Source organism: Cynara cardunculus, unplaced genomic scaffold (genome assembly GCF_001531365.2).
Source record: "Cynara cardunculus var. scolymus isolate 2C unplaced genomic scaffold, CcrdV1 Un_Scaffold_4406, whole genome shotgun sequence".
NCBI lineage: Eukaryota > Viridiplantae > Streptophyta > Magnoliopsida > Asterales > Asteraceae > Cynara > Cynara cardunculus.
Window position 1 is genome coordinate 25,214 of NW_020201881.1, and position 16,845 is coordinate 42,058.

The 16,845-nt window shown below is 36.8% G+C and overlaps 1 protein-coding gene across 1 annotated transcript in view; it reads right to left on the reverse strand.

The window, feature by feature from the left end:
• Positions 1–2,062: 2,062 nt before the first annotated feature.
• LOC112504025 overlaps positions 2,063–16,845 on the reverse strand; it is a 17,262-nt gene continuing 2,479 nt past the window's right edge. Inside the window, exons 2-5 of the mRNA XM_025107992.1 lie at positions 5,128–5,441; positions 4,665–4,803; positions 2,513–3,479; positions 2,063–2,214 (exon numbers count right to left, since the gene is read on the reverse strand). Of these exons, the coding sequence (XP_024963760.1) occupies positions 2,063–2,214; positions 2,513–3,479; positions 4,665–4,803; positions 5,128–5,441 (1,572 nt within the window). The remainder of the gene's footprint in view (positions 2,215–2,512; positions 3,480–4,664; positions 4,804–5,127; positions 5,442–16,845) is intronic.

Sequence of the window (16,845 nt, forward strand, 5' to 3'; positions counted from 1 at the left end):
AAGCAGAGGCGCTCAAAAAAGGAAAGATGACCATGGCATCCCAGGCAGAGCCAGCTGGACTACAAAAGAATACAGAAGTGATAGATCTTCTATCTGTCTATGAATCATATGATTCAGACCTGGCTCTGTCTTCATCAATGGAATACGCCATGGGCACAACTGCTCCAATAAGAGGACAAGAAGAAGAGGTGGTAGCAGTGAATGTGGCTGATCCATCACTTTTGCGTATTCTTGTTGCCGTTCCACTATAAGGCATGACTGTTGCTGCTCCTCCACCATAACAACATACACACAGAGCTAGGGTCCCTGCTCAAGGGACTAGGGTAGTCACACCAGCTATGAGGCAGCGGGTCCCTGTGAAACCTACCAGAGCAGACTTAGAAGGCGCAAGCAGCAGGCCAAAATGAAAGCATCCCTCTAATCGTGTCCAAAAGATCAAGGAAAGCATGGATGTAATGTTTACGCCAACACCCCTTGATCAACCAATTAAGGACAAAGCAGACAGCGAGGATATCTACCAGTTCTTCTACAACCTACGAGAAGAGACACCGGTCCAAAAGATCAGTCTTCATCCAATGGTTCAAGAGCACATCAAGCAGAGATTCCTAGATCGCTACACTCAGCCCATCTCTGCAGTCCATTTCGTCGATGGAATCAAGCAAGTCATCAACATCAAGAAGCGTACCTTTGCACATAACCAGATTATCTTCCACGAGTATATGGTGGAGAGGTCTCGCAGACAGATCTGCAAGTTCACTGACTGTGATCTTATTAATCTGAATCCGTGGGATCTTCTTTCTCTATTTTACTTCACGGATCACAAGAAGGACAAGGGGGTCAAATACGCTGTTGCCAACTCTGCTATACACCGAACAGTGACAGACCTGCTCGACTTCAGATGCTAGTTTGATTTGCAACTAGCTCTGGATCTAGGAGTGGATCAATTGACTGTCGTTGCACCAAATGAAGATCTGCAGGGCATCAATAGCATCATCTCTTAGACTGTATTGGTGGAACCAGAAGTGGGAGTGGTGTTTTGAACCGTGCAACAAAAGAAAATCTTTTTTCGAGACAACCAGAACTACAAGTACTCTAACTCTACTTTGTGCAACATAAAAGACAATCTAGTCAGGAGTAGAGACAACTCCCCAGGAGCAAAGGAGCGAGCAAGAATTATCCTAAGGTCGATACGCAATTTGCTAGAGTTTCGTGAACTTCTTAGAAAGTTCATTAGACTTCAAAATGTTTAGACCTCTTATCTTTTGTAAGTACTTTTCTATCTTTGATTCGATGTAATTTCCATTCCAATCGTACTGTACTTCCTTAGATAGTAAATGTAATTCAGTGGTTCCTTTTAACCTCAGGCTTTGATTAGACTTTATGCTTTATAATTCAAGTAAGAGCCTGCCTTATTTACACTTAGGGGGAGATTGTTAGACCCCAACTTGTGAAAGTGTAAGTAAGAAGTCTCTTACTCTAGTCAAATAGGACTTAGTCTATTGAAGCGGTCTGGACTGAGAGCTCTCATGCAGAAGATCAAGAACCAGAGCTCTTACTCAAGAGTGAAGGTTCCATTCATACAGAGCCCACGTTCTATCCACATGGACGATCAAGCCTTGTGCGCCAAAAAGCATAAGCGCTTCACACCAAGTTACAACTCTAAGACCCAGAGCCTCTACAAGCATCTAACAGATTTGAGGCGGCTTCACCAAGTCTGCTCCGCTTTTCAAGGGAAATCAAAGATAAGGATGTAGACTAGTCAGCTCAAAGTTTCAAGCCTATTTTATAGCATAGTTTGTTAGACCTAGGCATATATAAGGAGGCTTCCTCCTCAGGTTCAAATAACCTGAAGGAACCGACTTATACTATACGCAAATTCTGTAAGATTACGTTTTGCTTTGATTGTTCTTCAACTATATCAATAAAAGCATTCGACATATTCAAGTCATTCAATTGTTTTTATTTTCACTTTGAATATTTCGGTTAATCATTCTTGATACACTGTTAATCGTTCATTCTTATTATTTATACTGTGTTTTCAACAAATTAAGAGTATCTGGGTTCAACAAGGTGGAACATCATCTCCATTAGAGTGTGGAGGTCCATCGATTGGAGTTGAATTCCCAAAGGAATGAGATTCCAACCACTTGTTGAGCTCAAGATCATCACTTTGGAATGATGATGTTGCAAGCACCGATCCAGATTCATCAAAATCTGACATTGACAGATTCATCAATGCACTAATGACGCATGTTGTACACCCGGTAGGCTTTAGAGAAAAGAGAGTAACCAACAAAGATTCCTTCATCGGATTTAGGATCAAACTTTCCTAATTGATCTCTGTCATTCAGAATATAGCATGCACTACCAAACACATGAAGGAAGCTGATGTTAGGTTTTCTACCATGAAATACTTCATAAGCAGTCTTATTGTGTCTTTTCACAATTATAGACCTATTTTGAGTAAAGCAAGCTGTATTGACAACTTCTGCCCAAAAATAGGTCGAAAGACTTGCTTGACTTAGCATTGAACGTGCAGCTTCACATAGTGTACGATTTCTCCTTTCAACAACTCCATTATGCTGTGGAGTCCGAACTGCCGAGAAATTTTGAGAAATACCCTTGTCATCAAATAAGCGTTCAAGAATACTGTTTATGAATTCAGTGTCGTTTTCACTTCGAATTGATCTGACAAGTTGACCATTCAAGACTTCAGTCCGCTTCACAAAGTTGATAATTTMTTCAGCTGCATCACTCTTGTGTTGAAGAAAGAAGACCCAGGTATATCTTGAGTACTCATCCACAATAACAAGAGTATAGAGTTTTCCACCAAAACTTTGAACACTCACAGGACCACAAAGATCCATATGGAGCATGTGCGAAGGAGTAGAAATAGAAGAGCACATCTTGCACTTGAAGCTTGCTTTGGTTTGCTTGCTTATTTCACAAGTAGCACACAGCTTCACGTTGACATATAACATCTTCGGAAGTCCAATAACCAGATCTTTACTAGAAAGATTGTTGATGGTTTTGAAGTTGAGATGGGACAACCTTTTATGCCAAAGCCAATTTTGATCAGCAGTAGCCTCATAGTAGAAATAGATGTTGGCGTCAGAAGAGTTAGAAGAGTCTATGTTGATCACATAGACATTATCCTTTCGGATACCAGTTATTACCTTCTTTTCAGAATAATCAAGAATGGTACACTGCTTTTCTTCAAATTTTACAATGAAGTTAAGATCACATAGTTGACTGATGCTTAACAGATTGTGCTTCAGTCCATCCACATAGGCTACTCGGTTGAAGGTAACCGAGCCGTTAGAAAGAACACAATATCCTTTAGTTGTACCTCTGGCGTTATCTCCAAAGGTTACAAAAGGACCAGGTTCAGACACATAGTTGATCAACAAGGACTTATTTCCAGTCATGTGTCTGGAACATCCACTGTCCAAGTACCATATCTGTCGGTGTCCTAAGCCCTACAAACACAAATAAATCAGTTTGTAGGTACCCATTGTACAATGGGTCCATTGGGGTTAGGAGTATTTTTTTCTTTCTCTTCTCTCATTGGCCTAGCGATTCTTTCCTTGGGACAGTTCTTGGCGATGTGAAAAGTGTCACCACAGTTATAACATTTTTGATAAATAAACACAACCTTAATAGAAATTAAAGGTGTGTGCTTAACTGTGTTAACATGCTTTTTGGATTTTTTTTTAAAGAAGAAGAAGCTTTGGAAGGAGGGACAGAGGATGAATGAAGAGGGTTTTGGACCAAGAATCCCTTTTTCAGACTCAGGGATAGGTTTCTTAGAAGAGGTAGAAATCTTGGAAGTCTTTTTCAAGGAAACTAGTCTAGGAACGAACTCAGTAATAGAAGATACTAACGTACCAGTCTAAGAAACAACAACTGACTGGGATGAGGTAGCCGAAGGCCTATGTTTCATCTTCAGTTTGGATTTTGGCTTCTTATTCTTGATAGGCTTGTCCACAGACTTGCCTTTTTCAGCAGCCGAGAAACGACGATTCAAAGGATGATTTAGATGCTCAGATGTTTCAGATTTAGATGAGTATGCTTCAAGAGATTCCTTAAGAGAGAGAGAGAGAGAGAGTTAAACACAGTGGACAGGAACATTCTCAGATTTAGAGTTTGGATTGTTAGCTTTGACAAAAATTCCGAACTTAAGAGATTTTCCATTATCATTAGATCTTGGAGAAAGAGATCCAACAAAATCAGATAAGTGTGATGAAGAGGAGGAAGAAATAATGTGAGAAGAAATGCACATAGAGTCACCAGGAGCACACAAATCCAAATCATCATAACCTAGGCCAGTCTTTACTTCAATAGGAAGTTGATCATGTAAAATTTTATCTAGGTTCTTGGATGATCTAGCCCATTTTTGAAGAATGGCTTTTTCTTTCTCCAGCTTCTCAAAGACCTTAGTTTTTTCTTTGTTAAGAACATTGTTTATTAATTTTTGTTCTTTAAGGTCATTTTTCAATTTATCAAAGTCTTTCAGTTGATTCATACATTTATGTAACTGACTAGTTAGAATTTTGATTTCAAGGTCAGCTTTCTTCTTAGCAGATCTAGCATTGTAAAGATCAACAGATAAAGAATCATAAGCTTGAACCTTTTTAGATTCAGAGAGAAGAGAAGTTGTTTACCTTTTTTGGTTTGACCAGATCTTTGGTATCCTTGGATGTAGAAGGTGCATCAGCAGCAGCAGTAGAGGAGGATCCCTTGATAGAGTCTTCTATCTCCTGAATTTTGGCGATAAGACACAGGCGTGCCATGTCCTCTTCACTGGAGGAAGAGGTTGGCTCATCAATCCAATCATGATTCTCATCGATGAGACCCTTACGTTTTCTCTAAAGGCTCTGGTTCTTTGCCTTTTCTCATTTGTACTTTTCTTTGTACTTATTGTGAGAGGATCTGCTAGAGGGATGAGAAGGATGACGCTTAGAGATTCGTTTGCTTTTGCACTCAGCAGCAAAATGACCTTTCTTGCCACAGTTGAAGCACTCCTCATTGGACAGATCAGGACGAGTTGACTTAGGTTGATCTAAGGTTCTACGGTCGGTGACCTTAGATCTGAGAGAGAAGTTAGAAGAACCCTTTTTGGCATACCTTTTGAAGTTGGTAGCCATCATGGCCATGTTGTCAGCTAAGTCATTAACTAAGGGTTCATCACCCTCATCATCAGCATCATCAGCATGGCTTTCAGCAAGTTCTTCTTTTCTGACAGCATCTTCTTTAGTGTTAGTCAGATAAGTGATACGAGGTTCACTGACTGGCTTCCTCGTATTGTTGTAGAGAAGAGCAACAGGAGAAGTAGTTATAGGATCCTTCAGTAATGCCTTATTTAGAAGCTTGGTTTGCTCATAATTATGGAGAGTTCCATAAAAAGAAGTAAGAGGCATATTTTCAAGATCTTTACTTGTCTTGATAAAAGTACAAATGTTTTTGCAGAAGTTTGGTAAACAGTCCATGAACTTGCACATGATTTCTTCATTTTCATAGACTCTACCATGAAACTTCTGATCATTGAGAAGGTTGTTAAATGTGTTGTAGTACTCAGTGAAAGATTCACCTTTCTCATGCACAAAAAGCTCATATTGCCTAACAAGGCCAATCTTCTTGCTTTTCTTTACTTCGATGGTTCCTTAATACATAACACATAGAGTGTTCCACATGTCCTTGACAGTAGAGAGGTTTACCTAGGAGTGGAAGACATCATCAGGAAGAGAGTGGGAAATGTATCCAAGGAAACTTTTCTTTTGTCATCTTCATTGTATTGAGAAGGATCTTTGATGACGAACCTTCTAGTAGAATCTGATTTCTCTTCATCATCATCATAATCATTTGAAGAGTTACCTTCGTCTTTGTTCTTTCCATGACGAAGCCATACTTTAGGAATAATGGGTCCATCCTTGAGGATAGAGAGACATTGACTATCAACACCCTCAAGGTAGAGTGTCAAGCGACTTTTCCACATAGAAACGTTGTTCTAGTTAAACTTGGGAGGCTTGGCAATAGTGCCATTGTCTTGGTAAGAAGAAGGAGCGGAGTTGGAAGAAGAAGAAGAAGAGGCCATTGCAGATTTAGCTTATGAGATTAAGCTAACTATTCTGATACCACTTGTTAGTCCCGAAAGGGATGGCAATAAACAGAAAGTAATTGTTGAAGGGGGTTTGAATACAATTACACAGACTTTTTTCAACTATTTAATTATTATTGATTTATATCAAGAATTAACACACATAGATACAAAAGATTGTTGCACAAGATAGGAAAGGAAAACCTTACCTAAACAATCTTACAAGGAGAAGTACTTACAAGAACAACACAAAGAGTTCTTGAAATGAAATGAAGAACACTAAGAATTTTTTCGCACACAGGAGAGCAAGGGTGTAGAAGAGAATAGCCGATTGCTTTAAGAATTCACTAAGTAATCTTTCAAAAGCTAGTGCTTTGCATGGGAGATGCACACTACCTTTTATACTACCTTCAACATTTAATGCATGGAGACACTTGTCACCTGAAGATAAGAAGTCAGGGGTTGACTTGACCATTGTTGATATCTCATTTTCATCGTACACAGCGTGCATACAATACTGTTTTTGTAGAGACAAACTTTCACAGAGATATGGTCAGTCTTTAGGAAGATCTGTTAGGAATGAAATTCTATGTAAAATTGTATTCGTCTTGAAAGATAAAATTGTCTAAAATTGTAAAACTCATCGTGTTTGACTTTTCTTAGATAGGTTTAACTTTGACTTTTGTTTAGAAGTTTGACCCTATAAATAGGGTGATGTCTTTGTAAATTTAAAAGAGAGAACTTATTGTAATATTTCATAATACGTATAGAGAGTTTGACCAGAGCAATTGAATGTTGACTTTCTTTCTCAAAGTTCATCTCTTATGTTCTTGAAGATATATCTTAGATCTGCCATTGTTATGAAGATATATTGAAGATTGATCATAAAGTGGACTATCAATTGGTATCAAGAGCAGACTGCAGCAGTTTCGATTAGAGGTTTAAACGATTTTGCACATTTTTTCACGATTTTTAGAGGATTGATTGATCAGGGTTTGAATATTCATAATCTGTTCATAGTGTTCTTCGTCAAGAATCTGTATTTTGAGCTTATTTTGGTTGATTTTTGATTGTTAATTGAAAATTTTTGCATCGCTAAATTCGCATCTGTATTTCAAACAACTTTGATTCACACTGTTTTTGATTTTAAACAAGTTTTGAACCCGATTTAATCGATTTTTGAGTTTTCGTATTCTGGTGAATGTTCTTCAAAACTCATATTTTTTCATGTTTTGATACAAATTTTTGGTAAAAGTGTGAAATTTTGTGTGGTTGAATGTTAGTCCGCTTAACTCTTGATCGATTTAGGGTGTTATCCGCTTAAAACTTGTGCGATTTAACGTCCGTGTGTTATTGAGTTGTTTCTTATAGGTTTATCCGGGAAAGACTTGTGCGGATAATCAAGCGATTTAAATAGTCCGTCTGATAAATCGTTGATATCTGGAGCGGATTATTGAGCGATTTAACTAAACTGACTGGTAAGTCGTTGGTAACTTGTGTGGATTATTGGGCGATTTACACAATCCGATGGGTAAGTCGTTTTAGACTTGTGCGATTTGTTGAGCCATTTAAAGAATCCGCTTGGTAAGACTTAGTTCATTTGTCTATTGTGCGATTTATCTCTTGATCGTACATTGTCATTGATGTTGAACGAATTTTGACTTATGATTGATTTAAATCTTTGACTATTGATCGATTTGTTTTAAAAGGACTTATTCGTACTTTGACTTGTTGACTTTTTACGTCCGATTTTCATTTTGGAATTTTGACTAAGTGTTGAAAACATCCGATTTGAGAATTTTAATTCAAATTGACTTTTGTGCCTTGTCCGTATTAAATTTTGCTTAATCCGCATGATTTTGTGCGATTTATATTTCTTTGTTGTCCGGACTTCTAATACGGATAACTTGTTTGAAAAAGTCTATCTTTGTTATCCGGACTTTCAATCCGAATAAGCTTGACCGGATTCCTAATCCGGGTAAGTATATGTGCTAAATTTCTCTAAGTGTTGAATGTGTGCAAAATTTTGTTTAGAGATTATCAGATATATTTTCATAAACTGATCATTTAATTCGAACTTTGAACTGCAGTTGATCCTATTTCATACAAACTGATAATATGAGTTCACGAGAAGCAATGGCTATTGGTACTGATACCAAGCCACCTGTTCTGTTTCGCGGAGATTATAATCAGTGGAGAGATAGATTTCTGAATTTCATTGAGAGAATGAAAGAAGGAGATCTGATTATGCAATCTTTGCTGGAAGGTCCTGCTGTGTTCTTACTGGAGGTATCTGCTACTCTAGTAGAAGGCATACCTGCTCAGAAAGTAATCAAACAAAAGCATCAATATTCAACTGAAGAAAAAGACAAAGCCCATGCTGATGTGCTTTGCAAGACTTATATGATGCAGGCACTGACTAATGATATTTACACTAGTATTGACAGTTATAAATCATCAGATCACAGCATGTGGGTTCAAATTGAAAAGATGAAGATGGGTTCGAAAGTGGGAACTCAGCTAAAGATTACTAACTGTATTTCAGCATCTGAAGAGTTCAAGGCTAAAGAAGGTGAAAGTCTTCATGTTGTTTATTATAGGCTTGCCATACTGCTTAATGAGCTGACAAAGAATGGAATTTCTAAAACTACAATAGAGATAAATGTTAAGTTTCTTAACAATCTTCAATCAGAGTGGAAACCATTTGCTCATCATATCAGATTCAATAAGCAGTTATCTAATATCGATATTCATGAGATCTATGAAACTCTGAAACAGAATGAGCAAGATGTTTTGGAAATCTGAAATGCAAAGAAGAAAGAGAAAGAACTTGATGATCCTTTGGCTCTTGTATCTGAGAGAAAGGAGAAGAAACTAAAAAGTATATCTGGAAAACAAGTCAAAGAAGTTAGCCAGTCAAGTGAATCTGAAAGAGAAAACAGTAACAACTCAGATTCAGATTTTGAAATGTCAGAGATCAGATAGGCAATGGCAATGCTGACTAAAGCATTCCAGAAGAAATTCTCAAAAAGGCCACACTCGAACAACCAGAGATTCTCGTCGAGTTCAAAATATGAATTCAAAGATAAATTTGGCGAAAAGAAGAAATATGAAGAAAAGAGGTTCGAGAAGAAGTATGAGGAAAAGCCGGAAGAGAAGAAGAAGTTTAGCAAAGGTATAGCTGATGAGAACACTAAGTTTGGCAAAGATAATAAAGCCGTGCTTTACCGAGTGTGGGTTCTAAACACTCAGTTTAGAACTCGTGCTTAAAATGTTTCAATTCTTTTTTATTCTTTTGATCTTAACTGATTCATTACTTAAATTTGTTTTCTAGGGGGAGTCTCTAGAAATTTTCAATAAATGTTTTTGGAAAATGATTTTTTTTGGTAACGAGTACATTTTTCTGAACAGGTATTTCCTGAGATTTTACTTGCGTAATTTCTCATCATACATAACTCCAATACCTGTTTCAGCTATTCTTCAAACTGTTATTATCACGTCTCTTATACGAAAATCATTTTCGGTGATAATACACTTGTTTGTATTCAAAGTTTGTTTTATGATATTTTTTTTACATTCATACTTATACATTTGATAATTTTTTTTTAATATCACAATCTGTAAACTTGTTCTTACAGATCTTCATTCATTTCTCTCATATATATTGAATAATCTAATTGTTGTCGCATCATTCTTTCGTTAATTGTGCTTAAAGTCAAAATTTTTGATCAATTTTTTATCTGATCATTGTGCTTTAAGGAAATAATATTTTGATCAACCATTGTGATCAACTGAGAATACTATTTTAGGAGGGACTGAGTGCTTATCAAAAATACCTCTACGGAATGTCAAAACCGACAGACCTATCCAAGAGGACAACCATATCTGAGTGAGTTTAAATAAAAAAGGGTTTGTGTGCTGAGACTAAAATGAAAAAGAGAGGGGTAGTTGTTGTGAGCTAAAAGAATTGACGAGAGTTGTCAGGATTAAAAGAAAATGAAAATCCTGTTCTAAACTTCTAAAATCTGGGCATACCACATAATCTATTAGTTCTCGATTTTTTGGAGACTAATATTGAAAAAGGCAAAGCCCAGGCCAATTCTTGTCACAATCCCACCAGCTACTCATTTATCTCTCAAAAGATATGTGTTTCAATAACACTTAGGGCACGCAACTCATCATCGATCAATTTCTCATTCGGAGAAAGTTGATATTGAATCAGAATGATATATGTCCCCCCTTGAAGTCTTTTTAATCACATATTGAGTCTGATAAATTTGTGTAGTCCACACGATTTATCTTTGTGAGCCTAAACAGAAGCATTAGTTTCTTTATCTTTCTACACTACACAGATTTAGCATTTTATATGTTAATTTGCCAAAACATTCAAAGATATGTTATTTTTTAGCTATCAATGATTGAATGGAAGACCTGGTGAGATGAACATTAAAAAATCTCATATATATAGTACATCCGTTGTACTGAGTATATCTATTATACTCACAGGCCAATCTTTTTATAAGATTGAAAACAATTTCATTTGTTGAAATTGGATGTTACCTTCCCATTCCCTTAATCTGAAAAGATTAAATAAGTGGATTTGCAAAGATCTACTTACAATTTCATGAATTAACGGTTTATGCTGAGGATTTCATTCATCTTATGTATGATGGAATGATTCTCATTTCATCATAAGGGGGAGTATGTAATAATGAATGAAATATTCATTTCTGAACATTTTTAAGGGAATTTGATGTAAAGATCAAGGGGGAGTAACTTCAAAATTGGCAAAAGACTTAAAAGAAGTGCGACTAGAGATGACTAGAGATGATTCCAAAAGATTATTCCGATGCTACAACGACTGAGAGTTTTTGAATGAGAAGATCACTGTTTCAAAAGTTTACCAAAAAGAAAGTTTGTGATTTATTATCTGAAGATTCTTTGAAAATCACATCTTGTACATTGTTTCTGATGATTACTGTTCTACATTGTCAAAAGAGAAGATCATCGCGATTCTATATTCGAGGGGGAAAATGCTAGAAGATCTATCCCAACGGTTGATTGTTTTAAGATTTCAAGTTGAAGAATTCTTTTGAAGATGACCTAATGTGCTTAAAGATTCAAAGTTCAAACAGGACTCAAAGTGCAGAATTTTTTTCAAGTCTGAATACAAAGGGGGAGAATGTTAGGAATGAAATTCTATGTAAAATTGTATTCGTCTTGAAAGATAAAATTGTCTATAATTGTAAAACTCATCGTGTTTGACTTTTCTTAGATTGGTTTGACTTTGACTTTTGTTTAGAAGTTTGACCCTATAAATAGGGTGATGTCTTTGTAAATTTAGAAGAGAGAGCTTATTGTAATATTTCATAATACGTATAGAGAGTTTGACCAGAGCAATTGAATGTTGACTTTCTCTCTCAAAGTTCATCTCATATGTTCTTGAAGATATATCTTAGATCTGCCATTGTTATGAAGATGTATTGAAGATTGATCTTAAAGTGGACTATGAAGATCTTCTTTGGATGGATTAGTAGCTTCAAGCAACTACTCACAAATCTTTGATTCATGAAGATTTTCTATCTTTGGTCCATGAAGATCTTCAATCTTGGGTCCATGAAGATTTTTGAATCTTCGGTCCATGATCTTCAATCTTGAGTCCATGAGGATTTTCAATCTTCGGTCTATGAAGATCTTCCTTCAATTGGCTTGTAGCTTCAAAATATTTTCAATATTCATTTCAGCTACTTTGGAGTCTTGGTGTGTATATTAGACAGTTGATCCACAACACCGCATCGGTGACCTTTCGTCTTCATATTGGCAAGTCTTCGATTTTGCCAATGGCTTAAGTATGTACCAAGACACCAATATACAAATAACCAATAACTACTAAGTGTTGCTAAGATAGAGGAACATATCAGTGGGTCATCACCAAATCAATAGGTGACCCAACAAATAGTTTAAAAGTGATTAATAATACTTATGCAATACCATCATTAAACTACAAGTTTTGGGCCAATTCCTCTTCATCGGTCAACTCTTATCCGGACATCACTATACCGAACACACCCTTATCGGACACCAAGTGTCCGAACACCCCTCATCGGACATCAAGTCAGTCAACTAATCCTTCACCGGTCAAAGCTCTTACCAGAGAGGAGTCATCACTGTCCAATTATAACATCCTTACCGGTCAATGTATAATCCAAGACATTCCCTCACCGAACAAGGCTCTTACCAGTGAGGAGTCTTCATCGGTAGATGAGTTAAAATATTAGACATCACACCAGTCAAGGCTTGGCCGGTAAGGAGCCCTCATCAGACAGTACACTGTCCGATTACAGGTCCTTATCGGTTAAATTTCTTTTCATAAGAACACACACACACACACACACACACACATATATATATATATATATATATCCAAGCGCATTCAGCAGCAATTCCATATATATATATATATATAACCAATAATCTTATCAATATTCAAAGGCTGTTTTTAAAACAAAACTCACTTTTTGCAAAATTGATTTTGAAGAAGAAAACAACAAATAAGGATCAACTTCAAATTGATCCCAACTCTAGCTTCCCAAATTCAGCAACCAAAACACTCAAATGCTTACTTTCTCTCAAACCCTTCCAAATAAGGAAAAAAAATTTCCTTTCCAAAATATTTCCGTTTTTCTACCTTCCTTAAGAGGAAGGCGGTTTGGAAAGAATTGATTAAAATATCTTTCCCTCTTTCACATAAAGATGCATGCATATATGCAAAATTCATCACTGCAACTCAAGCATGCACATTTAACCGATGCACACCCGTGTAAAACCCCATGCATATACATCCATGCATATGAAAAAACCATACATCCAAATACTTTGATGCATATAAACACACATGTATATAATTCCCTATGCAGGCATGCCCATATTTAATATCAACTAATATATACATGCTTTCCATGTATGAATATATACACACTCTTGTTAGACCCCATAATTTATAAGTGTAAAACTAATGAGAACAATAAGTGATGAAGAACCAGAAGACCGATGAAGACATTAAGGTAGAATTGACCAAGTCTCGAGAAGAACCAGAGGGTCGATGAACAACCAGAGATGCGATGGAAAGAGCATCTTCGTCACCCCTCTGGCCAACAACACTTAGAGTTTTCTTCAGCAATTCAACCAGAGGCATACGATGAAGATGTGAAGATAAGGTTGAATCATCATTCCATGAAAGACAGCTGGAGATGACAAATTGACAGTTGGATTTCAAGTTTATCTCTATTTATAGCTTATCCATAGTTTAGATAAACTTTATCCGTTAGTAGAAGATTAGCTAAATAGTCTCACTAGATAGTTATCTTCTAATTAACCTTCTAGTTTAAATAGGTGATTAGGCCTATTGTTAAAAATGTCGCTTTTACGTTTTTCATATTGAATAAAGTGAAATCATTGGCACTCCAAATTATTCTTTGAATGTTCATACATTATTCTTGAGTATTCATCATTTTGTTCATTAAAACACTATAATTTGGTTATTCTTAACTCGATTATTAGTGTTATTGAGWGATCTGGGATCAACAATTGGTATCCGAGCCAATTAATTGTTTTTCCAATCAAACGATCATCCAAAATCTCTCAATTCATGTTTTTTTCCCATAAATGTAAATTTTCTCTCTTCTAAAAATCCTCAATGGCCAACTTGAATTCTGCATATAGTGTTGGCTCCCTCACCAAGCCTCCAACTCTTCAACGAGAAGAGTACCCGCAATGGAGGATAAGAATGGTAAACTTCTTGGAAGGAATGGATAGGAACCTCCTGCGATCTGTAATGGAGGGTCCTTACGTTCCACAGACTCTTGTCCCAAGAGTCCTAGGAACAAATACCACAACTGAAATCCCTGCCTACTACATGCCCAAGGATGAGAAGAATTGGGATGAAGACGACATAGAACGGGTTGAGACCAACAAGAAGGCCAAAAGACTGATAATCTTGGCCATACCCAATAAAATCTTCCAATCCCTTGATGCATGTTCAACAGCCAAGGAACTATCGGATGAACTGGGAAGCCAACTGGAAGGAGAGGCAAAAACAAAGAAGAATCATAGAGCACAATGTCTGAACGAATACACCACCTTCAAGGCTCTTCCAGATGAACCGATTCAAAAGACATACGATCATTTTAACATGTTGATTAATCAATGTCGTCGAAACGATATCTCCAGAACTAAAGAAAACAATGTTTTATTCCTAAAAAGTCTTGACGATGAATGGACTCAGCTGTCGATGTCCCTTCAAGAAAATTAGGACCTAGACGGCTGGTCACTTCATGATCTGTATGGAACGCTTGTAGCACAAGAGAACGACATTATGAAGAAGAAGTTATCCATCAGTGGCCCTCTAGCTCTTGCTGCCAATGAAAAGGAAATATCAAGGACCCCTACCAGAGAACATAACAAGAAAGGAAATAAAGCACTGGTGGTAGAATCAGAATCTGAAGACGAAACTTCTGAATCAGATGATGATATTAAAGCCTTTGCCAAACTCTAGCCTTGATTACAAAGCAGTTCCGAAAAAATTTCATCAAGAAACCCTATGAACGAAAATAATTCAAGAGGGAAAGATTCCAGTCATCCTATGAAAGGAAGCCATCTAAATTTCATCAGAGGAAAGACAAAAGAGATGGAAGAGAAGGGAGAGAAGAAAGAAGAGAAGATAGAAGAGACGAGAGGAAAGAGGACACGGATCGAAGGAAAAATGACCTTCGCTGCTTCAGGTGCGGAAAACTCGGTCATTTTTCAAAAGAATGCAGAGGACGACTGGTAAAGGATGCTGACTATTACAAGAATAAATACAAGTATAATCCTAGAGAGCGAAGCCTGATGGCTGAGAAAGAAAACTGGGTGTCTGATTCTTCATCCGATGAAGAAGACAAAACACTCATATGTCTAATGGCCACGTCCAATGCAGAATCTGCCTCCAACTCTGATGATCAGGTATGTAAGTCTACTTCCAATGAAACCAACTCTGCTCCATCTGAGCTAGAGTTAAGGGTGATAAAACTTTCAAAGGATTTCTTTAAATTAAAAGAGAAATTATATTTTGAAAAATCTGAAAGAATAAAAGCGGAAAAAGAAGCAAGTTTCTACAAAAGAGAGACTGACCTTCTAACCGAAGAAAAAAGCAAAACTTGCTAAGGAAAAGACTCGCATCACCACACTTAAGAAATCAGAGGAAGATAAACTTCTGGAACTAAATAAACGAATAACTAAGGACTTAGAAAAGAAAACTAAGGCCTTAAAAGAATCCGAGGCAGAGAGACTAAATTCAGTTACTCTTAAAGATTTATTTCAAAAGGAACGGGAAATCCTTCACCAGAAGCTTCAAACCAATGAACTTCTAATGAAGAAGTATAAAGATGCCCAAGATGTTTATGAAAAATTAAATGATCAAACAGACACTCAAGGGATTGGATTCAATGAATTGGACCTCTTCATCGAATCAAAGAAATCCACCCTTGAATCCACTTTCAAACTTGGATGCATTCAGAAACCCGACTTTCTCCCAAAACCAAAAGCAAACTTTAAAAGAGTTAAAGTCGATGGAAAAACTGTCGTTTTAAGACAGGATTTTGAGAATGTGGTGTACGAGAACAGTACAAGTAAGAATTCTGACGAAAGAAATGACACCTCCAAATCAGAGACCGATGGAAACCCTATTGTCAAACCAGAGTCTCTGATTGTCAATCCCACTTCATCAGCAAGTACTGTTGATAAAAAGGAGAATCCAAACGAGGAACCATCAACTGATGAGTCGATGAACCATCCAAGTAAAAATGGAAGTTCATCTAAGTCAGAATCGATGGAACCTCAGACGAATCACTCTGAAGCATCAACCTCTGAACCCACTCCTCCCACAGACATTCATGCTAATTTTAACTTCGAGAAATCAACAAGAGACTTTCTCGATTCTGAATCTGAAGAAGAAATAATCTGTGAATCATCAGAAATCATTAAGGATAAAAAGCCTAAAAACTTAAAATCCTCAATGAAAACTGTTATTCCATCATTGATGAAATCTTCGGACAAAGAAAAGGGAAAACTGAGAAATAGCAAATCTGCCAAAGATAACTCACAAGGCCCTGAGAAAACTAATCTGTTAGGATCGAATAACTCAAATTCTTGGTACTAAAACTTACTTGAATGATCGGTTAGACAGTAGTAGAGCAGCGAAAACAGTATCAATCAAACAGGTAGAAACAGTAAGAACACAATGAAGAATAGATGATGAACACAAAGAGAATTGCTTCAAATGATTTTCAATAGATTGAAAATATCGACGATTACAAATCTGGAAGCACACAAAATACAAAGGCCTATGCTGCTATTTATACAAGTAAGTAACCGTTTCCTGACACAACCTTAAGCTGTCAATTCTAAGCCTTTGGGAGGCTCATTACTTCAATTGCGATAATGAAAAATCATTTCATATTTTTATTTTTTAGTTGAAATTTTTGACGGTTCTCTAAGTCACGAGCAGCTAATAAGCCTAAGTAAAATAAAACATGCTTAAGATAATCTATACAGAAGACATTTCTGCAGATCCTCTGTGAGACTTCACAGAGGCTCTGTTGGATGAAACTTTGTAGAGCGCAGAGGAAATCTTCCAGAACCTCTGTGAGACACGACAGAGGTTCTGTCGTCTTTGACTTGTAGTATGGTGTTCACAGAGGAGAAGTTTCCAG